The following is a 24866-nucleotide window of genomic DNA, read 5'->3' as shown; positions in this document are numbered from 1 at the left end:
CTGTCTGAATACGGCAGCACTCTCTGATACTGGCCTGCAATAAGACAGCAGCACGCTGCCCTGAGTGCTTCTCTTACCACACACACACGATTTTGCACTCAGGAGCAGAGAGAAGTAGAACGAGAGAGATGTATGGTTTGGGAATGGGTGGGATGAGTGATGGGCACACATGAGGCTCAGGAGACAAGGAACAGTGAAGGGAGTGATTAGTGAGTTAGTGGCAAATGAATCAAATTTTGCAAATGATTCTTTTGATTCATCTAAATTAATCTTTTACAGGGGTGGTCTGAGCTTCTTCACATCCTAGAAGGATTAATTCTGTTTTTGCTAAGCTAGCTATAACTGACATGATCACAAGAACCATGGTGATTTTATTGGTAAAAATGGTAAAAATGAGTTGTTAAATTACTATTATTAATTTTGTTCTCAAAGTGACAATAGAAGGGTGAATAGAATGATTCAATATGTTGCAAAGCACAAGTTAGTATAGTTGTAACTGAGAAGGCAAAGGTGGAGCTTGTTTATCGCTAGGCTAACTAGGCTAACTAGTGCTGCTAATACTAGGCAGGTCTAGAAACAGCAAGAACAAGAAGAAACAAGAACAGACAAGAAGTTGACAAACAGAACTGGGAATAATTTCACCCTCAAGTTGACAGCCTTTCAGTTAAATAATACGATAATTGTAAAGAAATTTAAAACATTTCCCACAAAAAAAAACACACAAAAAAAACAGAGTAAAATGATAAAAAAACTCTGAAGTCAAAATTGTTACATTGTTACCCTGATAGCAAAGAAGGTAATTTTTGGGGGGTTCATTATTTAAAATAAATAAATTATTTAAAGGGTTTAAAGGGGACATGAAACACTTCAAGTATTTAGTATAATTCACAAGATGTATTTTCACTCTAACAAATCTGATAAGTTTAACAGCTGTCAGTGAAACAGAATTAAAATAATAACCAATCTAAATCTCATTTAAGTAAGTAATCTCAAGTACGGGCAGCGCCATCTTGTCTCAGCGCTGAAAGTGACGTCACGAGGTTGGTTCTCGGACGCCTCACTACTATAACCTATGAGCCTACAGTAACTTTAGTTCCTCAATTAATAATAAAAGCCAAACCAAAAATCGTTGCAAAGCGATGCAACACGTTTGTATTGCCCCTGTGTGTAGTAATACTGGGAGTAGTGAAATTTAATAGTGTGAGGAATGAGAAAAATTCACTTTCACTTTCATATCTCGCCTCTAAAGCAGACAGCTGTTCTTCAGCGGGGGCTCGCAGCTCTGAAGCGTGAGAATCCTCCGGTTAGCTGCAATGCTAGGGGTTAGGAGCGAGCACTTTCTAGACCAGGACTATATGAAGGAGAGGGTTTTGAGTCAGGAGCTTTAGTGCCGGATAAATAAGCTGAAATCCGAGACTTTTTTCCTCTGATCAGCTGGGATGTACAGACTGTCCGACTGAGTAACATCACTATGAGAGCAGCAGCTGTACGAGCCGCAGAGAACGAGCCAAACAACGCGCTCATCCAGCAGAGCAGCGAGAGGTATTAACGTTAACTTACCGACAGCTCAGATAAACTGACAGTTTAAAGATAACATAGCTACCGTTAGCTACTTATCTAGCTATCTTACCATAGTTAGACAACGCTCGCTAACTAGCTAACGCTAACTAGATGAAGCTAGCTACCCAGTAAGCCTTCTAACTTCTAAACTGAACGGTTTATCAACCAAACACCGCCTGGGTGTTTCAATATCCACTTAAATCATGTACATTTCATGTCTTAATGAACTCTGGACTTTACATGCTAAATGTATATAAACAAGTTAGTTAACGCGATGGCAGTACCTGCTGTTGACTGGCTGCTGCAGGGTTCTGCACGGACCTCACGTAGAGATAATAAACACCCCCAAAACGTCTCTCTCTCTCAGAAAAACATTTGAAAACTTCTGCTCAGGTTTATACAGGAAATATCTCTGAGTAAATGCTCCACTTTAGCCTAGTTCAGCTTCGCCTTCATCCATAATCTCCACAAACAATAAGCCCTTTTCCACTAGTTATGTACCTGGGCTCTGCAACCAACCAACCTCGTGACGTCACCAGCGCTGCACGGGCAACATGGCGGCGCCCTAGCTCAAACGTAACAAACATAAATATATTATAACTTAGTGAGTAAACATTTGATATAAAAAATTCCCCCCCAAATAAATTCCATTATATTTAATCTCTTAGAAAACGTGTACAAACTGAAATGTTTCATGTCCCCTTTAAGTGGTTTGGGCTCTGAATCTACTCTAACAATGTTTTTTTTTTTGTTTGTTTTTTTTGCAGAAAGGTGCTTCCCACAAATAATAATGTTAATACTAATAATTATTATTTAAATGTCATTTTCTGCACTGCAAGACCAACACAGGCTATAAGAATAAAATAAAACAAGATACATATACATTTACTTACATATTTAAAGTAAATAAAGTTTAATACAAACTATACATGTAATACCATAATGTTGAATCAACGCAGAATCAACAGAAAATCGATGTAAATTATGTTAATCAATTATGATGTCGGAGATCAACAGTGTTTTAATGAATTGGTAATAGAAAAAATTAATGTGGATTTAGCGTTTTTTTGCTATCAGGGTAGCTATTATACAGTATTTTGTGCATCCAGACACCATTAAAACATTTCCACAGATATAAGTTGTACAGTATTGTGTGTAAGACTGCATTTTTAAGACAAAAATAGACAACCAAAAACGTAGTTATTAAAATAACTGTCCCATTTTCACAAGTGTTTAAATTAATCTCCTAGCTATGCAATAAATGGTTGGTCTTTGCCCTTGTTATGAATCTAAACTAAGACAAAAACAAAACAACAACCAGTGTTGCTAATCTTTAAATGCATTACATTTATAGGGACAGTTTAAAATGCTAAACAGCATATTTGTTTTTATATGGTGTGACTTGTTGCTAACGAGGCTAGCTAGCTAGCTAGCTTAGTACTATAGCTAATTATTTGGTCTTAATTCTGGTCTAGAAACTGTGAAAATGAGAAAGTATACTTAAGCGTATAAGCGTACATGCAGCAGATGAAGAGGAGAAAATGCTTTGTTTAGAGCACATCGAGTTCTCATAAGCCTCCTGTGTTGTAGCTACCGGTTAGCTATCGCATTAGCTAGCTAGCTTGCTAGCTACTTAGCTTGTCTTGTCTGTTAGCTTCTCATTTCACTTGAAAAGTGTTTTTTCATTGTTTTGATTAATTCAATTTGGGTCCAATTGTATTCCACTACTGTATGTGCTTCAATTATGTCAGCTAGTTACAGATTTGTTAGCTCTTAGTTGTAGCCTATAAAATGTTGTTAACTTAACTAGCTAAAATTTATAATAATATATAATAATAATAATAATAATAATAATAATAATAATAATAATAATAATAATAATAATCTATACATAGATAATAATCTATTCAGTTTCACATATTCTTGGAAAGGAAAACTAAAATTGTATAAACAGAGCCATGATCACAAGTAGCAAGTATTCATCTTTTTTTTGCTACAGTCTCTTTTAAGCCTTTTTTTTAAGCTAATTTACAGTCACTTATTTATGGAATTATTTATATAATCAGGGCCATCAGAAAAAGTCTTTTTAATGTGTGTTTGGTGGTGGGGGGTGGAGCACTGGGTAACTGGGGGTTCTCACCCCTAAAACGATTATAGTGAATTAGATGCAATTTTCCTGCATTTCTGATGTTTTCATTTCATTTCATTTATGGTTATAATATGACCTCCAGCAGGTGGTGCTATGTGCACTACAATAGGTGCAGCTGATGCTAGTAGCTTAAATTAGGCTACAAAAGTATTCTGGTTACTCAATTTCAATTGCAATTTTAAATCACAATAGCATCAATAAATATCATCAGAGTTAACTTGGCCTCATTCTTGCATTACAATGCAATACTGTGAGAAACTAATAATTGATGTCATCATTGAATTTGGATGAAATAATAGATATCATTAAGCTAGCTGATAGATTTCCTAACATTGACTAGACAGGTATCTGCACTAACATTTCCATTAGAAAAAAAAATAAATTCCTGTGGAGAAATTTTTATTTACTTTCCATTTCTATGTAATAAATTTCCTTATGTCCACTGTATTTCTAATTGATCATCAACCAATAATAGCTACTGTTACTTAAAGTAAATAAAGCAAAGCTTTCTCCCAATATTTCATTGTTTAATTAAACATGAATTTAGTGTGGACTAGGGTTAATTCATATGACAAAAGAATACGGATTAAGATAAAGCTGGACATTGAGATGGCAATGGGGCTGTTGTTACCTCCTCATCTGTGCACCAACTACACTGACCATTGACCATACTTGTAAGTGGTGAGTGGTTGTAGGCAACTCAGAAAACACAAAGTAGACTTTCAGTAGAATGTGTAATATCTTATTGATCAAGTGGAATGGATTATTTCGCGATGCAATGGAAACTGCTGGGTGAACGAATGTTTTATGTTAAATATGTGTGTGTGTGTGTGTGGGGGGGGGGGGGGATTTAACCTTATTCACAGCTAACTCACAGCTTATATATAGCTACAAAGCTTTCAACTCAGTAAAAATGATGGGAGTGTTGTGGGGGCACCAGAAAAAAAAAAAATATTCACCACCTTCCACAGAAGAGGAGCTGCATCTATATTTAAAAACGCACATTAGTGTAAGAGCTGACCTTAGTCTCACAAGCACCTGATGCGTTCGCTTGACCAGAGCTTTATTACTGAGCCATTTTTCTTTTTCCCTACATTTTCCCCCAACAAAATTGTTAAGAGCAGACTTGTGGATGTTTGGCTAAGTTATTTTTTTAAAGTGGCATATTCAACCACAGGTGCAGCTCCTCTTGTTTAGAATGTGTTACATAATAATGTGATATAAATTATAAGAACTCTGACCTTTTGGCTCTTCTTTCAGTTATTGGAAGAAAATAAAATGAGTAGTAGTATTTGATGTCACACTGGAACGCCTAGGCTATGTCTATTTCAGCTGAGGCCTTGCTTTTTTGCCAGAATGTACATGAAATAAGGATTTACTCATATTCAATGGTTTCACAAAAATGTGTTAGTATAGAATTTGTATTAGTATTTGAAAAACAGCCAATTTATATACAGCTCTGGAAAAAATAACAGACCACTTTAGTTTCTGTTTTTGCTATTTATAGGATAAAAAGATGCAGAGTTTTAGACCTCAAATAATGCAAAGAAAACAAGATCATATTCATAAAGTTAAGAGTCTAGAAATCAATATTTGGTGGAATAACCCTGGTTTTAATCACAGTTTTCATGCATCTTGGCATGTTCTCCTCTACCAGTCTTACACACTGCTTTTGGATAACTTTATGTCAATACTGGTGCAACAATTCAAGCAGTTCAGTTTGGTTTGATGGCTTGTGATGAACCATCTTCCTCTTGATTATATTCCAGAGATTATCAATTTGGTAAAATCAAAGAAATTCATCATTTTTAAGTGATCTCATATTTTTTTTTTTTCCAGAGCTGAAATTCCACGTTTAGAAGGTTGAACTGTATTTTCTGTATATGCACAATTCCTAAGCTCTTTTGGTGTCACTTGTGGAACTGTTAAGTTTCAGTATGTCCCTGATGCTGCTGTAGTTCAGAAACTATTCAGAAGGAACAAATGATTTCTCTGAATTGAGTAAAATTGAAAAGAACTACAATGCCCACCGGTAGGTGCCAGAAGTGCAGGCAGGCGGAGAGCTGTGAACAGAGGCAGTGTGAAGTGAAAGGCGGAGGGGGGGTTGGAGGGGGTGTAACGATGTCAGACAGGGAGTCCCATGGTCCCACACTAATATCAGCAGGCCAGTAGGAAAGGAAAATAAAGAGTCCATCCTGCTGTCATCTGCATCCCTATAGAGAGCACAGAGAGGCTTTACGCTATTCCCCCAGCAGGGCTCGCTTTAGCCGGGCAGAGTGAATACACGGCCGTGCCGGCTCACAACGCACACACTCATCGCTGCCCCTGCCGACCAACACACACTGATAACTGCATGACTGTGTCTTGTTGTCTGTGTGTGTCACATGTGGGGTGTCACAAGTCAGTCACTGTGTGTCCTTCCCCTTCTCCGTCTGCTTGTGGGCTCACTGTGCTTGGCCTGCCCCTGCACAGTGGATGCTGGGGGCCATGGCCAGACCCCTTCATCCCTCTCTTTTTGCCTTCTTCCTCTGAGAGAAGGAGCAAACAGGAGGATGAGAGGGAAGCAAGAGAGCCGACTGAGCTGGAGGACGAGGTCAGATGCTGGCCGGGCTGCGGGCTGACTCTGCGTTTTCTCCTTTTTTAAGCAGTGAAGAGACTCCCCCTGCCTCTCCCGTCACTTCGCCGTCCCCCTGTGGAGCCCCTGAGGGCCCCGAGAGGCCTCCGGATGGAGGGAGCCCGGCCACACCTGTCGACGGAGGAGGAGGAGGAGGAGGAGGGGGGGACGGAGGAGGAGCCGAGGGGTCGGAAGCGACGGAGGCGGAAACGAGGGTGGGAGAGAGTGAGATAGAAGACAGAACTCCAGACCAAGCACAGCAGGCCCAGCCACAGGTCCAGGTCCAGCACCAACCCCATCAACAACAACAACAGCAGCAGCAGCAGGAGGAGGAGGAAGAGGAGGAGGTGGAGGAGGAGGTGGAGACGGAGGAGGACGTGAAGAAAGAAGCCGAGGACGAAGAGGCCGGAGGAGGGCGAGGAGGGACAGGGGGCGGCAGGAGGCCCAGCCTGCACCACACAGCCTCCCCAATCAGGGTGCAGAGGAACGGGGCCTGCAGCCACTCCACCGCGTCCGACTACGAACTCTCGCTCGACCTCAAAAACAAGCAGGTAGGCCGCAAGGCACTGTGGGGGATGGAGTTTTTGGGAGAGGGCGATGTGTGCACAAGTGTGAGAGTGGCTCGTGACTTTTGGTTGGCTGTCGGAGGCTTGCTGGAGTGCGTGCGTTTGTGGCTTTTCTGTGGTTCTTCATGTTTGAGATTCACGAGATTCGTGACGTGTTAGTGGGTTAGTGAGCGGTGCTTGTGGGTGTTAGCAGGCTAGTCTGAGTGATTTCAGGTTAGCATTAGGCTAGCTAGAGGTTTGAAAAATTAATATTAGGCTAGCTACTGTTGGTTAGGGTGTTGAAAGTTAGCATTAAGCTTACTCCTGATGGCTTAAGGTTGTTGAAGGTTAGCAGTAGGCTAGTTGTTAAAAGTTAGCAGTGGTGAATATTAACTTTTTGGGTAGGTTAGCAAGCATCAGGCTTATCAGTTTAGAGGATAGTATCAGGATAAACAGTTGGAGATTAGCTGGTTGGTTTCTTCAGGTTGGGTCATTCATTATCATCCTTCCCATTTTCATTCATCTGCATCCAAATGCACTATATGGACAAAAGCATTGGAACACCTACCCATTTTTTAAAAATCAAATATGAGCTTTAATGAGAGTTTATTCAAAATACATAATCTTTAATATAGAATCGGCCCCCCTTTGCAGCTCTTTTAGCACATTTGCAACTCTGTAACTTTAGTTTTTAGTAATTAATATCCACTCACAGCTTATGGTGGAAGATCTATAACTAAAACTTCTAAAAACACTGACTGAGTGTCCCAATACTTGTGTCCATATCGCTTAATCATTCCAGTCTCCATCATCTCCATCAGTTTTGCTTTTTAAAGCTGCTGTTATAATGCCTAAATCCCTAATGCTGGTTTTATAGTTTGAAATGCTGCCCTGCAGAGCTGGAATAGGTTGTTATAGCTAATTAAATCTAAGCAATGCTGTACAACATGTCACCCCGATAATGATGTTAAAAAAATAACCACTTTTGGTTTCATAAAGATGGTATCAACAGTGGTTCTTCTATGGCCTTGGTTAATATTGACTCGTTTCTCAATCACTGCAGTCTCTAGCATGCATCCAGTTTTATGAAATGTTACCATCTTAGCAATTTTGTGGCTAAATTTACTATTAGGACTATTCAGACCTGTTTAGTGAATTATTTCCAAAAAAAGGAACAACAAATCTGGTGACAACTTTACAGCTCTTTCATTCTCTGTCTCTCTGTCTCTCACTCATTTTCTTTCTTTCTTTCTTTCTTTCTTTCTTTCTTTCTTTCTCTGTCAGTCCATATTTCTCGATCTGTCTCTCTCTAACTTTCTTACTCTCTGTCTTTCTATCTGATTTTCTATCTTATATTCATTCTCTCTCTGTCTTTCTCTCACTTTTATTCTCTCTAACTTTAATTCTTTCTCTGTCTGTCTCACTCTTTCGTTCTCTCTCTGTTTGTCTCTCTTTCTAACTTTTATTCTCTCTCTGCCTGTCCGTCTCATTCTGTCTCTAACTTTAATTCTCTCTTTGTCTGTCTCTCATTCTCTTTCTTTCTTTCTTTCTTTCTTTCTTTCTTTCTTTCTTTCTTTCTTTCTTTCTTTCTTTCTTTCTTTCTTTCTTTCTCTGTCACTCTCTTACTCTCATTCTCTGTCTAGTTTTTATTCTCTCTTTTTAACTTTTATTTTCTTTCTTTCTTTCTTTCCCTCTCTCTAACTTTTATTATCTCTCTCTGTCTCTTATTCTCTTTCTTTACTTTCATTCCTTCTCGCTAACTTTCATTCTCTCTTTCTAATTTTCAATCTCTCTCCCACATTCTCTCTGTCACTCTCTCTCTTTCAGTCTCTCTCTCTCTCTCTCTCTCTCTTTCTTTTTACTTTATAGGTAAACCAAAATCATTTGTTATTCTAATAATGAATCAGAGAATGCACACTTTCTATTGTCACTGTCCTGCAAATTTTTTTTTTGACCTGGTATAAAACGAATGACCTTGTTATTAACAGCTTAGTTTTCTGACTAACAAGTCACCAATACTAGCTCCTGTCAGAAGGAGTGGCCAGACACGGATAAACGTTAAAGCATCCACATATATATATATAGCACTGCTAATCTGGCAGTTGTTTTTTTCCCCTTTTTAAATAATAATTGTACAATTTCTTAATAAACTGATCATTAGAAATGCTGCAGAATGGCTTCATTGTACATTTGTAGCTTCCACAGAAAGTGTAGGATGTTTTGATTCTGCTGTAAAGTAATGATTTTGGAGATACAGGGTTTTTAGCGAGACTGCGACTGTATGTGGGATTCAGTGTTCCACAGTCAGAGATTTGATCTAAAGTCACCCAGGATCAGATGTTATTGGGGAGAGGTACAATTTAGATATGCTGGAGAAAACATGAGACATCTGATAGAGATAGAGATACAGAGATACAGGGAGAGAGAGGAAAATAGAAAGAGATAGAGAGATGGAGAGAGAGAGATTGCGTTGTCATGGTAACAGAGGGGGTCTGAAATTCCTGTGGCTTTTTTTTCTGTACTTCCTCCGTGCTGAGCATTCATATTGTGTGCTTTACTGCATTTGATTTGAATAAGATTAAGCTGTTGTCGTGACGGCGGCGTCGGATCATTAGAGGTTAGCACGCTCTGCGTGAGTCTGATTGGCTGTAATTCAGGCACGCCGTGGTCTGTGCAATCATATAGAGCGGAAGCTACTTCACCTCTGAACCACTTCAGTATCTATTAAAGCCTCAGCAAGACTTTATTGTTTAATTTTTTCCTGGAATAGTTTTGAATAACAACCCAGTCTTCTGTATGGCTGCTTTAAAGCTTCAGTCCTTGTAATTTTTTTTTTATATTTTATTGGAAGTATATAGAGAGTATATCTATAGTATGTAGGCATAGGGGACATCAGTGGGCTTCTGCAATTAACTCTAAAAACAGGGTGGTCTGGTAGGTTTTGCTTTTTTTTTTTGCTGATTACACTGAAAAAACAAACGGTTGCACATAATAAAGTTTAATGTTTAATTAAAACTAAGTATATTCAGTTAATATCATATTTTATACATAACATTCAATTTTATTAATACTCACCTTTTGTTAATGCATGAGTGCCTTTTTGGCATACATCCAACAGTCATTCTCAGTTGCAGTATAACCTGTAACTTGCTCTTACAGCCTTCAACATTAAGACCTGGCAAACACAATTTAATATACATTTAATATACATTAATATACATAACATGATGTTCAATCACAGTAGAAGGTAGCCTTCGGGGAAGGGACTTCACAGTGACAGTCAAGTGAGGGGAGTTAAGACACACCTACTATGCAAATATTTGGTTCCAGGAGCCAATGGGAAAGATGTGTTCAGTTTCTCAGACTAAACATCATTTAGAATGGGAATTTTCCATTGAAGGGGACTAAGGCGATGCCACTATGATCAGCAAATCGCTGGTTTAAATCCCAGTCTTGCCATCAGCAGCCGGAGTCTGAGAGAGCACAATTGGCCATGTCCGTGTTCTCCCCCCGCATCACTCAGAAGGTGATGTTGTTCAAGTTAGGCATCTGTGAGCTGATGTATCAGAGCTGGGTCGCTTCGCTTTCCTCCAAACGCGCTGTGATGCTACTTAGTAAAGATACATCAACAGCAGCTCGAAAAGAGGCACTGGCTGATTTCACATGTATCGGAGACAGCATGTGCTTTTCTTAGCCCTCCTGGTGTTGGGGAATTGCTAGTGATAGGGGGAGTGCAGCTAAGTGGGTGGGATTTTCAGTATAGCTAAATTGGGGATAAATGTAAGAGAGAGAAAAAAAAAATTGTAAGAAAGAAAAGTGTAAATCTAGGATTAATCTCTGGGAATATGTCTGGGAAACTGCCCCAAAGGTTCAGATTCATAAAACTCAATGTCAGGTCTCAGTGCACTGCTGTCTTCTTTACCACCACTGTAGGATCACGTGAGCCAATTAAAGTGAGCATGTTGTTGAGCTCATAAATATTAATATGTTCACACAGCAGCTAAAAGTCAGGTTAAATCAAGTCTCATTTTTTGTATAGTTCTTTTTCATGACTGCCACTTTTGTCACAAAGCAGCATCACAGGAATCCCAATAATAGGACAAGAGATGCATAAAAAAAATACATAAAACATAAAAGCAAAAGAGCACAAGTGGCAATTTCCAGGATCCAAGCACATATCAGCCCGATATATATGGGGCCCAATACATTAATATGGGTCCGTTTCTGAGACAGAAGCTAGCTTATGTGTAGGAAATAAAGGTCAGTCAATTCGAAACATTTTAAAACTTTAAAAGTATCCTCAAGTGCAATCACAAAGACCATCAAAAACAGTATGATGAAACTGGCTCTCATCAGGAGCACATCAGGAAAGGAAAATCTAGAGTTAACAGTCTCAAAAAACAGAAAGTAACCAGCACCCCAAATATTTAGGTTTGTTTAACATTTTTAAGTTACTACATGATTCCTTATGTGTTACTTCATAGTCAGAGGTGGAAAGTAATGATTTACATTTACTCACATTACTGTAATTGAGTAGATTTTATTAGTAATTTGTCATTTTTAAGGTAGTTTTTAAAATAGGAAATTTTACTTTTACTCAACTACATTTTGACCCACGTAATTTTCTTCACTACATTGGAAAACTCCACATTACTAAGTAACAAATGAAAGGCGGCGGCACGGTGGCGCAGTGGGTAGCACTTCCGCCTCACAGCAAGACGGCCTGGGTTCGATTCCCAGCTGGGGCGACCCGGGTCTGTGTGGAGTTTGCACGTTCTCCCCGTGTCTGCGTGGGTTTCCTCCGGGTGCTCTGGTTTCCTCCCACAGTCCGAAGACGGCACATTCAAGCTAATTGGATGTCGGATACAAAAAATTGCCCCCTAGTTGTGAGTGTGTGAGTGAATATGTCTGTGTGTCTGTCTGTGTCTGTCTGCCCTGCGATGGATTGGCGGCCTGTCCAGGGTGTATCCTGCCTTCTGCCCGATGCTGGCTGGGATAGGCTCTAGCACCCCCCCGCGACCCTTAATGGATGAAGCGGTTGATAATGACTTGACTTGACTTGACTTGACAAATGAAAGGCTGGAAAAAAAAAAATAATTGTCTGAAAAAAAAATAGTTTTGTTCTCCATGGCAGCGCAGCTGAACTTTTCCCAGCAGTGTTATAGGTATAGAAAAGAAATGGATCATAGAAACATATGCCATTTGTTGTTGAAAATGTTTTATGGGGTAGTTTGAACAAATACTGCTTGAAAGGTCCAAATTATTATGTAGAATAATAATTCATTAAAAATATTTAATTTATGATTTGTACTTTCTTTACATAAAATAAATAAAAGTAACTATGTAGCTTTTATTCAAAGTACATTTTAAATTGAGTACTTTTTTAATTTTACTCACATATATTTTAGATGGGTACTTTTACTTTTATTTGAGTAGAATTTTAGCAAATTAAAGGTACTTTTAATTAATTACAATTTTTCAGTACTTTTTCCACCTCTGGTGTAAACTTTTGGCTGGTTCTCTACTTGTCTAGTCATCTACTTTTGTGTGTGTTTGTGTGTGTGTTTGTGTGACTGTGATCTTCTTGTGGCAATTGATTTTCTGTCTGCAGAGAAACAGTGAGGGTTCACTGAGGGTCTTTTCTAAAGTAGTGGGAGTGCTGTTGGACACTGGATTAGTCTCAGAACTGAACAGTCACAAAATCAAACACATATAAATGAACAAACAAACACCTTGAAACATAACGTACTACTGTATCTCTATTCTTCAGTGTTTTAATTTTTGACAACTAATATCTTTACTCAACATGACGGTTTAATGGAATGTGTAGAGGTTTACAGTGAAAAAGTAATTTATCAGGTTTAGTTAAAGAGTTTTACATGCAGACACTCTCACTGACCACATAATTTGTACGCTTATTTAGTTTTTTCTGAGTAATGCTAGACGATATGGCCAAAATTCATATAAAAATATTTTATTTTATTTTTATATTAACTTCAGTTCTGATATAACTATAATGTTGATATATTAAACAGTATAGAAACCACCTTCTGTGGTGTACAGAACCACACACTGATATTGCCAGGCTTCTATAGTCTATAGTCCTTAGCTAGAACACAGCGAACTAATGGCAGCAACATATATTTTATATATATAAAAAAAATAATAATAATAATAATAAAAAAAGAAAAAAAAATATATATATATATATTATTTAAATTATTCTTAAGCATTACAATTTAGTTAATTAATTAATAAATTGTTTTAAAAAGTATTTTTTGCACTATAAGGCTTATTTACAATCCTTATAATCTGGTGTGCATTATGTATAAATTCTACCAGTCAGGTTGTAAGGAGCAGTAAAGCCACTCCGCTGAAGTGCAGCTTTATACAGGAGTTTCAGTGAAGTTTTACTCCTGAACTGAGGCTGGAGGAGTATTAGCATTAGCTGCTAACAGCAGCGCTAGCCCTTTCACCATTCAGAGGTGAGTATATTGGACTGTAGTCTGTGTGTTTACCATGTTAAAACAAGCTATGTGGGACGAACCGCTAGCTGATATCACCCTGGCTAACCAGAACATTCAGGGTTCCTCAGTGTAGCGGAAGTTTCTAGCGCTAAGTAGGGTTGTCACGATACCAAAATTTTGACTTCGATACCGATACCAACTGTAGTATCACGATTCTCGATACCAAAACGATACTTGGAAGAAAAAAAAACAATAAAAATATCTGAACATAAAATGTTTCTTTTTGACTGAACTGGATTGAACACTGAACAATCGGTGCAAACGTTTTTATTCTAAAATGAAACATTTGAACAAAAAACAAGTTTCGTTATTATAACCTTAACTATAACATAATTATCTAAACACTTCCTAAAAACTAAAACCAGAGGTAATGGTAGCCTGACTATGTGAACCTGACGGGCGGGCAGAAGTTAAGTTCTGAATAAGGAAAATAAAGAGACAGAAGAACATTACAATGTTATGTTCATTTTAACACTCACTGCTCCGTTTTATTAATCAACCGTTTACCGTTTTTAATAAGCCCATGTTCAGCGTAACGATCAAGCAGGCTACGTGCCTGACCACAGATTTGCGATGGAAACGCGAAAACGTGAACATCTTGAGTTCATGTTTCACAGCCAATGGGATAATGGAGAAATAGAGAAAACCACGGGTCCAAAACAAAACTCCTGCACACTCCTCTCCATGTTAACGTGATTTACTAGCAGTCGCTAGTAAATCTTAGTAAAGCTACAGACAGAGTGTATCTTGACTAACTCCACTAACCTGTCGACTTCTCAGCTCTTTGTAGAGATCAGGGTGCTTGTCTGCTAAATGAATGAGCGAAATATGATCAGAATTATGTTAATTAACACTGTAACATAGAAGCATAGAACTATTATTTAATTAAAATGATTTTTAAGAACAGCTAAACACAGTGCTGCAGGTCAAACGCGGAGGCGTTCACGTGAGAGAGAGAGAGACAGAGAGAGACACAGCGAGAGTGAGAGAGAGAGAGATTTGCGTGTTCTGATGTGAGCTACTCACAGATAAAGGTTCTCTTTTTTTTCTCATATTCTAGTCCCACACATAAGTCTGCAGCTCCCTCAGTGTTTTCTGTCGTATTTTGCGGCTAGCGCGGGCGCTTACAACTAACACCGCGGACCGCGAGGTGCCGCCGCGCTTGTGCCGAATCCGCTACTGAATCCGACTCCCGCTTCGCGGACAGAATCGGCACAACACCCCCCGCTGTACAACTGCGGTAGTGAAAACAGCGCTAATAAATAAAGTAGTTTAGTTTCACTTTCAGTTTTCGTTATTTTCGTTATTTTATTTAAAAATAAAAATATAAATAAAAAACAGATGCCTACATCTCAGACTATTTTCCCACACTTCACTCCCCACGCCCGTTTTGTCCACAAGTCGCGGACGAGAGACATCTGTTATTTTAGCCGTCGCCATTCTACACTCGCTGCTGCTCTGCTGGCTTGCGCGTGAATCGATTCATTTGTTCAGAACACTAAGTTTATCTGAATCCTGCCACACCGACTGCTGCGGTGTGAATCAGTTTTCTTATGAACTGAATCAAATCGCGCCTACTAATTTGACTCATTTGAAGCTAGTGACTGGGCTATATACAGTATCGAAAGCATCGAACGCTAAAGAACCGAATCGTTTGTGATGACGTAGTATCGAAAAATAATCGAACCTTCGGTACACCGTGCAACTCTAGCGCTAAGCGCTGCTAATCACAGCTAGCGCTGCTGCTTACTGCATTGTTGAAAATATTAGAGATCTAAGCTTACTGTAAACAAACAGAAGCCCTTTTCTCACCCAAATAGACAGTTTTTAGCAGAGAAATCTGTGTAGATTAACACTCAGTGCTCATTTGAGTTCTAAAGAAAATGCTTTTTTTTAAGAATTACAGTATTACAGTTTTGTTTACATAGGAGCTTCCCCCAGTGGCGAGACCTGCTGAGTTAGAAGGGAAACGTGGCGACTACTGTTGTCACTTAAAATGCGCCTTATAATATAATAATAACATAATATTGATGCACCTTATGTATGAAAATAGACCAGAAAATAGACGTTTATTAATAGTGCGCCTTATAGTCTGTGAAATTCGGTATTTAACAATGTTTATTACTCTCATAAGTACTTTTATTTATGACCCTTATTATAAGTTTTACTATCTCTTTCGTTTTTTTTTTTTTTGTTGTTTGTTTTAGTCTGATATACTTTTTGCCTAAAATGAAAGCTATCAGCTGGAAAAACAAAATTGATTATTAAGGAGATCACGCCTCCAAATCCACAGTCTCAGACAGGTTCTCTGGTGCAGAAGTTCAATGTGTCTCCACTCTGCTGACGTTTAAGAGCAGGAGAGGATTAGGAATCTGATGACAGAGTGCTGAGAGGAGCAGAAATAGATCTTATCCTGCAGCATTTGTTCTCCTGTCCTCCGTGCCCAGTTCTCCTGACGTTCTTGCAGCCCTGAGATTAGCCTATTCCTCAGCTTTCTCCACTATAGTGGATCGATAAGACCCCGTCAGACTCGCTGAGCTTTCTGTCCACTTTTTCTTTATGTGGGGTCACTGGATTCGGTTATTCACAGATGTGTGTATGTATCTATATTTCACAATAATAATAATACAGCTCTGAAAAAAAATTAAGAGACCGCTTCAGTTTCTGAATCAGTTTCTCTGATTTTACTATCAGTAGGTATATGTTTGAGTAAAATGAACATTGTTGTTTTATTCTATAAACTACAAACAACGTTTCTCCCAAATTCCAGTTACAAATATTGTCATTAAGAGCATTTATTTGTGGAAAATTAGAAATGGACAAAATAACAAAAATCATGCAGAACTTTCAGACCTCAAATAATGCAAAGAAAACACGTTCATATTCATAAAGCTTTAGGAGTTCAGAAATCAGTATTTGGTGGAATAACCCTTGTTTTTATTCACAGACAGTTTTTATGCATCTTGGTATTTTCTCCTCCACCAGTTTTACACACTGCTTTTGGATAACTTCATGCCTTTACTCCTGATGCAAATATTCAAGTAGTTCAGCTTGGTTTGATAGCTTGTGATTATCCATCTTCATCTTGATTATATTCCAGAGGCTGTCAATTTGGTAAAATCAAAGAAATTCATAATTTTTAAGTGGTCTCTTATTTTTTTTTTTTCCAGAGCTGTATGTGGTGATATGGAGCAATGACAAAAAAGATGGGATAGCAGTATGATAATTCATCATGAGTAACAGTTTTACCTCATGAAACGTCTTTCTAATGGCCACATCTGTAACACCTAACAATTGTGAGGTGTTATATTGTGAGTAAGGTTTAGGAAGAACACTGGCCATTGTGCTCATGGCAAGGTGACGTGAAATATGGAAGATTGATCGAGGTCTGAAAGTGAATGCAGATGGATAGGACATTTCATTTCTGAAGTTTGAGTGCAGACATTTAGCATTCTCCTATAAACAGTGTCACATGACCACTAAAGGCATTACGACCCACAGAATACAGTGCAGTGAGTGGTAATGATTGTGACTTGTGGCATCTGGCTTGAATTGTCCATGCACATAGTGGGGGGACCAAATTAAGGTGGGGGGCATTTGTGGTCAAGGCGGCTCTCCTAACTATAAAGCACTGTGGGAAACCCTGCTCCTTTTGTTGGAGTAACTGTCTCTAGTTTCTAGGTAAGGCTTTCATCTTAATTTTAAATAATTGATGTGAGGATTTTATTTTACTAAGTTACTTTCAAGTTACTTTATTAGTTACTTTCAGCACCTGCTGAAAACCCCTAGTTGCAACACTTTCCACCATAGCTCTATGGGCTAGAACAAGCTAAACATTCCCTTCCACTCGTTCTGGCGTAATACCCAAATTTTGTTCCTTTTCCAGTGGAAAGATGAGCAGAAATTGGCTTACAAAGTGAAGTACTGGGCATTTTTGTAGCCTGCTTGGTCATGACACAAAAATAAAAGGAGTGGCCATGCTAAAACAACAAAAATGAGCGAGAGAGAGAGAACGTAACATGCTGCTGCACACACTACAATATCCGCTACAATATCTTTTTACTAAGAAAAATTACAAAAAAACTAATGCACAGTGACTTAGGTAATTAGTGGTATTAGTAGTAACACATTACTAACTTTTTTCACTGGTCCTATTCTATTGGCAGTTCTTCTCCACAGGGACTAGAAAAGCTTTGTTACCTAAAGTAGCTCAATGTATTTCATTAGAAGTATATATGTATATTGTAGTGCCCTTTGCCTATCAGGGGACATGCTGAGAATCCAGCATTTGTAACTCTATACACGGTTTCTCTCTCTCTCTCTCTCTCTCTCTCTCTCTCTCTCTCTCTCTCTCTCTCTCTCTCTCTCTCTCTATCTCTCTCTCTCTGAGTCTGCTGTGTCTTGATGTTTCCTCAGATAGCTACCACCGCACTTCTCCTGCATGATTGCCTATTTATGCTAATCAAGGCCCATGTAGCCTCCCAATGAGACCTTTGATTACCCCGTCTCACACTGATCAGCTCATAAATATACATGCGTTCCTGAGATACGCATCAATGCAAATGAGGGATTAATGTCAAGCACCAAAAAATGGACGCGTGCGACAGGAAACCAGTAGGATGTATTCGCTTTTAAGTGTGGAGATGTGTGGTGGTATTTGCCTCTCAAAACAATGCTTTAAGTAACCTTAATTTCACTTAATTTTACGTTTTAAGGCCATTGTTAAAAAAATAAATAAAAGCAGTACACTTTGATAAAAAGTCATACTATTTTGTGGAAAAAAGTGTACAATATAGCATTGAGAAAATAAAGTAGTAATATGGAATTTCGAGATTACAGTCGTAAGGTTTTAAGAACAACAAATGTAATATTTCAAGAATGCAGTCATAATATTTAGAAATAAATTGTAAGAATAAATAATTGTATTATTTTATTATGGTTGATATGCAAAGAGTTTGAGTATTTTTTTATTTTTGTTATGACTTTATTCTCAAAATATAATATAATTTATTCTTGAAATATCATGATTTTATAAATAGTCTCCTTTTGTTATAGTTTTATACATTTCTATTGCCCTGAAGTGCTCGTATTTGAATTTCTCAACAGGAAAATAGTGTTTATCCAACTACTCAAAACTTTTTTGTGACAAAAACACAACTAAACGGTCATTCAGGCAATATTAAGCCACACTTAACGGAGTCAGTTGTAACTTGCTTTTACAGCCACAACACTGAGACAAGCACAGTTCAATTGTGTCAGCTCTGTTAAAAAAAAAGAGACCACTTCAGTTTCTGAATTATAGGTATATGTTTGAGTCAAATTATCATTGTCATTTAATTCTATAAACTACAGACACCATTGTTTCTTGACATGTTCTACTCCACCAGTCTTACACACTGCTTTTGGATTACTTTATGTCTGCACTCCTGATGCAAAAATTCAAGCAGTTCAGTTTGGTTTGATGGGTTGTGATCATCCATTTTCCTCTTAATTATATTCTAGAGGTTTTTAATTTTGTAAAATCAAAGAAATGTATCATTTTTAAGTTATCTCTTATATTTTATAGAGCTGTAGTTGTTTTGTTTGTCTTAACTGATGTGTTTAATGTGTTTTAGCATCATATTTTCTTTTTGTCTTGCTGAGTGTTAGCAGCATTTACCTAAGCATCACAGCCGGTCTGAGGACACAACTTCAGCTACACAAGTGTATTCAGGTCCACAGGTACTGTGCTGACATTTGCAGAGAGAAATGTAAAGTGCAGTAGGAGAGGCGGCCGGAACGTCCTTGGAGAAGTGGCGCAAATAAAAAAAACGAGAGAAAAGCGAAGTGATGCCATCTATACTTCATTTAGCTGGGAAACAATATCAGCTAAACGCAGTTCTGGAGAGATTAAATCTGTGAAGAGAACGCTGCTCGGGCTGACCTTTCCTATTGGAAATCTTTCCCATTTTCCATCAACACTGTAATAATCTTATTTCCTTTCAAAGCGGCTAAAGAATGGGTCTATCCGAGAGCAATATAAGACTAATACTAAAGTACTAAAGTTCAACTCCACAACTTCAAACTCTTCAAACTGCTCCAGAGGGCATAAACACAAAAGCTCCAGATCTAAGTTTATTTAAACTTCACACCAACACATCTACAGTTCATTTTAGTGATATTGTGTCCCATGACTTTTGCTATAAATACAGGTATCTTTTGTTTTTGCATTTTTGTCCTACTTGCATTCTTCAGATTATCAAACAAACTTTAATATCAGACAAAGATAACATGAGTAAATAAAATAAAAACAATATATAGCCCTCTGTGAAAAAGTAATTGCCTCCCCAGAAATTAACTGTGATTAATTACACTCTTTGGAAAGCTGAGTTCAATTTTACTACTAAACACAACCAGGCCTGATTACTGCCAGACCTGTAGAATCAAGAAATCACTTAAATAGAATCTGTCTGACAACATGAAGCAGCTAAAAGATCTCAAAAAGCAACAAATTATGCCATGATCTAAAGAAATAAAAAAAACAGATGAAAAAAATTAAAATATTGACATCTATCGATATAAAAAAGGTTACAAAGACATTTCTAAAGCTTTTAAGGGACTCCAGTGGGCTACAATCATGGAGAAAACATAGGACACTGGTAAACATTCCCAGGAGTGGCCAGCAGACTGAAAATATTCCAAAAGGGCATGAACAACTCATCCAGGAGGTCACAAAAGAACCCAGAACAATGTTTTCAAAAGTTAAGGTTAATGCCTTAGTTAAGGTCAGTGTTTATGATTCAATGATAGTAAAAAAGACTGGTCAAAAATGGTCTCCATGGGAGGATTCCAATGGCAAAAAACACTGCTGATCCATTTCACATTTACCAAAAAACATCTTATTGATCACCAGGACTTTTGGGTAAATATTCTTTAGGCTGATATGGCCGGAACATTTTGGAAGGAGTGTGTCCCGTTACATCTGGCGTAAAACTAACACATAATTAGTACTGAATGTAAAACATGGTAGTGGTAGTGGTGTGATGGTCTGGGGCTGCTTTGCTGCTTCAGGATCCGAACAACTTGCTGTAATAGATGGAACCAGGAATTCTGCAGTTTACCAGACAATCCTGAAGGAGAATGTTCAGCCGTCTGTTTGTGACCTCAAGCTCGAGCGTACTTGGGTTCTGCAGCAGGACAATGATCCAAAACACACAAACAAGTCCACCTCTGAATGGCTTAATAAAACTAAAAAAATAATAAATTAATAAATTAAAAAACATTTATAAATATTTATTTTGCATTTTTTTTGCAAAACATTACAATAAGGTTTTATAAGTTATAAGTTACGTTATAATATAAATAGCAAAATAACTATTTTTTTATTTATTTTTAGTGTTGGGGATGTTTTTTACCATTCATCTATAACACTGCAGGCTAACCTTCTTGAAACTTTTTCAAAATGTTGCTAAATATTCTTATACATAATATACATTATTTTCTGTTAGCTGGGATTACACATCTTACAATTTAATAATTACTAATAATTTAATAATTAAGGATTTATATTTATTTATTATTATTTTTCAAGTTTAAGTGCAAGATCAGATCAGATCAGATCCAACTTTTCTTGTTTGTTTTGATCTCTAAGAAAACGCATCGTAGAACTGCGTAGAATATGTTTCAAGAAGATCTTGTTAAAATTAAAATCTTATTTACAAACGAAATTCTTTAATCAATTGAAACTTTCGAAGGCACGCTATCAACAGAAAGTCTCAGCTTGCTTCAGTAAGAATAAGAGGAGCGAGAAGTAATTACCTAAATATAATAAGAGGCTTTGCAGAGCAAATATTGGCTTTATGGGGCTGCGGGAGGATTAACCCATGATGTTTATTCTCTAGGCATTTGATTGACAGTGCCCGTCACCCCGTGCACTTTTTTCAGACGGCAGTTTTGGGGGTGTATATAGTCTGGTTTCGGGTGATAAGTCATGCTCTGCAGGGGATGGTGGCAGGCCGGGCTGGGATGAAAGACGTGATCCAGCTGTCAGACCCCATTTGGCATGCTGATTAGAAGTGAGCGATGTCATCGTGGCCCCCCTACAATTAAACTCCCGCTCCCCTCCGCGGCCACATCGGTTCCGGAGTGATCTTTGTCTCTCTCCGTCAGCGCTTACTGAAGTGATCAGTAGTAGAACTGACAGTCTGCTAATGGGAGGATTCACAGAAGCTCTAAACTCAATGCCGTTGGTTTTCCTTTTCCTTTTCTTGCTTTTTTTCTTTTTTTTTTTACTTTTCTCTTTCTGTTTAGTTTGGCTTTTTGTAATTCTTAATTGTCTCTTTGAAAATAAATAAATAAATAAAAGTCTCTACCTGGATTTAACTAATCAAATGATGTGGGGTTGATGCTGCAGTTGGTCAGGTCTTGGTTCAGCAACATTCTGTGCTGAAAGAATGAGATCAGTTGATTACCTTAATAACCTGAATATAGACCAGGTTATTACACCAAAGGATTTTTTGGAGTTTTGGAACCCTGATGCACTTAAAAAATGATGCGTAAAATTTACTTTAAAAAGTTTCGCAACTTTCTGCATTTGCTTTTTTAAGTAAATTTAATTTCAGATAAATTTAAGTAATTTCAACTCGGTTTCTAGACTTAAATGTAACATAGAGTAAATAAGTGAACTGAACTTCAGTCATTCCTTTCTTTGAGTAAACTTTACTTCATTTATTTTTGCTGAATCAATACTTTCTTTTAGTAACCTTTTTCTGCATTTGATTTCTGCATACAATATTACCTAATTACAATTACTTAATTTAGACAATATTACTTAAATAATTTATTATACATATTATAATTCCTGAAATTTATATATTTTAGTCTCAACACATGGACGGCATGTAATATATTATTTTTAGTATACTATTGTCATGGTGGGGTACAGAATACAGACACTCGCGGAACCAGTTAAGGATTTTATTGAAAACCCACAGGGTAAAAACAGAGATAATAGCAATGCGTAAATAACACCAGCAAACAGATACCTGGAGGCAAAGACCATTACAGGGTAGTGAGGCAGTCCAGTGGTCATACACGAGGCAAGCAGTATCATAGGTGATCCAAACACAGAAACGATAAGCAGTCCAGGTATATACACGGAAAATCCACAGAGTAGGCGAAGGCAAAAATCGAGGTCGGAAAACTAAAGGCAAGGTCATACACGAGAAAACAATAACAGAATATAAACGCTTAGTAATGTGAGGGAAACCAGGCAATATGCGGAACAAGAGAACTTGTGAAGCGTCCTTAAATACCCTGGGGTAATCAATACTCCGGGCTACTTGGCGGAAGCAGGTGAGGTGAGGTGGCGTGGGTGTGTGCGTGATGTCAGCGTGTGGTGCATTCTGGGTTTTGAAGTTATCTGGCTGAGAACCTCCATTGGAGTAAAGTGTGAGAGGAAAGGAAGCGCCTACAGCACCAGACGTGACAACTATAAAGAATGTATTTAGATGCCATCCATGTGTTGAGACACTGAGACTTTATCTGTTTACAAAATAAATATTTGAGATTATGGAAATATTTGAATGAGTGTTTTAACTACAATTATTTGAGTAATATTGTATAATTAAGTAATTGTAATTAGGTAATATTGTATGCAGAAGTTAAGTAAAGTTTAATAAAAGAAAGAATTAACTGAAGTTCAGGTCACTTATTTACTCTATTTAACATTTAAGTCTTGGAACAGAGTTAAAGTTACTTTAATTTACATACAAATTTACATAAATTAACTTAAAAAAAGCGAATGCAGAAAGTTGCTAAACTTAAATTGCTAAAAGTAAATTTTACGCATCATTTTTTTCAGTGTAACACCTCTATCAAACCAACTGCTTCTGGCCTCATTTCCTTCTTCCCCTTGGCCTCCTTTAAGATCACTTCTCCTCTATTGCTAAATATATATCATTATTTATCGCTTTGGATAAAAACTTCCACTAAATGTAATGTAATGTAATATAATGTAATGAATGATGTCCCTAATGCCATCCCTGGCTGTCTTTGCCTTCTCTGTCCTAGCGTCGTCTCTCATCACAAATGCCAAAGTCTCTTTTACAACAACTTTTCCCTTTTATGAGTTTGTGATGAATCAATAGGCCAAATAAAAAAAAGGGCAAAAAAAAAGTGTGAAAACGGATATTTATTACAAATCATCTTTTATCTTAAAGAACTTTTCGGTACTTGGGTTAAATAATAAAAATATATATATATATTGATTGATTTTAAATCAATCTTAAACTAAATCATAAATATAAGTTAAAAAAAACAAATATATTTAGGTGTAACAAATTAGAGCAATTTCTTTTTTAGGTTGGTCCAAAGTATCTTTTTTTTTTTTTCAGTGAACATTCCTCGTTTTTACCTAAGATTCTACAGAGCCGCAAAACAAACAATAATCCATTATGCCGCCACTAATCAACTACCCCACCCCTCTCTGTCCCAAGACCCCATCCAGAGCTTAGGACCACCTGTGTAAATTCATACCTTTTCCTGTTGTGGCTCATATGAGATTTGGCTCTCGCACACAGCCTCCGGTTATTGCCGTGACATCACTCTTTTTGAGGTTTAAATTTTCCGTATTTTTCTCCCGCAGTTTCGAGGCCTTGTCACGTCAAGTCTGCACCACGGAAAATGTCTGACAAAGGCGATGAATATTCAGGACGGGTTGTGCCAGTCAGGAGGGATAACGTGCGAGACTCTGTGAAAAGAGAAAAGAGATGCAGCATGCCTCAAAGCACACTCCTCATTCATGCAGGTCTTAGCATTCCCCAGGCGTGACTCTCCTTTCTTACCGGAACAGAACAGGAAATATACATCGCACAGATAAGATGGCTTTTCCGAGTCCTTTCAAGCTCCTTTCAGGTCGTTTTACCTACGTGAAGGTCAATCAAATGGACCGAAGCTGACACGTTACCACGCGGCGCGAGTTCGTCCGGTGGGCCTTACCGCGTGTTAATCTCAGCGCACGTCCATCAACTGACAGCAAGCCAAAGTCCAGGCCTTTGACTGACAGAACACATTAGTGCTCGGCTTGGGTTTGGTATTTTAGGAGTAACATCAAAGCTGGACAAGCTGGGCTTCCAGTTCTCTAAGTAGAACTTCAGGAAGCTTAAGGACGGTTTATGTGTTTATGTGGAATCTAAGCAATAGCCTACATGAAGCAAGAAGACTGCGATTTCAGGTCATCACCCAAACTTTACCATTACCAAACTTAACCAAATGAAAACTCTAAGATATTAAATTTGAATGTTTATCCAAATCTCCTGTGCTTTTAGTCACAAGAGGCTCTCTTGCTGGCTTCCTAGTCTGGAGGCTAACATCTCTCCCTGTGACCAGTGACAGTTGTGATTTTAGTACAGCTGGGTGAACATCCTGCATCTGTCCACATTTAAAGAAAAGCACTAGCGGGGTGTCGAGTGGTCCAGCGATCTACGACGCTG

At 37.9% G+C, this 24866-nt stretch overlaps 1 protein-coding gene across 4 annotated transcripts in view; it reads left to right on the top strand.

Moving 5' to 3' along the window:
- iqsec3a (IQ motif and Sec7 domain ArfGEF 3a) overlaps window positions 1–24866 on the top strand; it is a 269750-nt gene that overhangs the window by 137220 nt on the left and 107664 nt on the right. For 2 of the 4 annotated variants that reach the window (XM_049473702.1, XM_049473710.1), the window contains exon 3: window positions 6355–6874. The exons of 1 other annotated variant lie outside the window; for it this stretch is intronic. In XM_049473702.1, the coding sequence (XP_049329659.1) occupies window positions 6355–6874 (520 nt within the window). The remainder of the gene's footprint in view (window positions 1–6354; window positions 6875–24866) is intronic. One more of the 4 variants, XM_049473704.1, reaches the window with a different exon arrangement.

This window comes from Astyanax mexicanus, chromosome 2, assembly GCF_023375975.1.
Source record: "Astyanax mexicanus isolate ESR-SI-001 chromosome 2, AstMex3_surface, whole genome shotgun sequence".
Classification (NCBI taxonomy): Eukaryota; Metazoa; Chordata; class Actinopteri; order Characiformes; family Acestrorhamphidae; genus Astyanax; species Astyanax mexicanus.
Note: the sequence above shows the minus strand (reverse complement) of the source record. Positions and strands in the feature narration are given on the sequence as shown.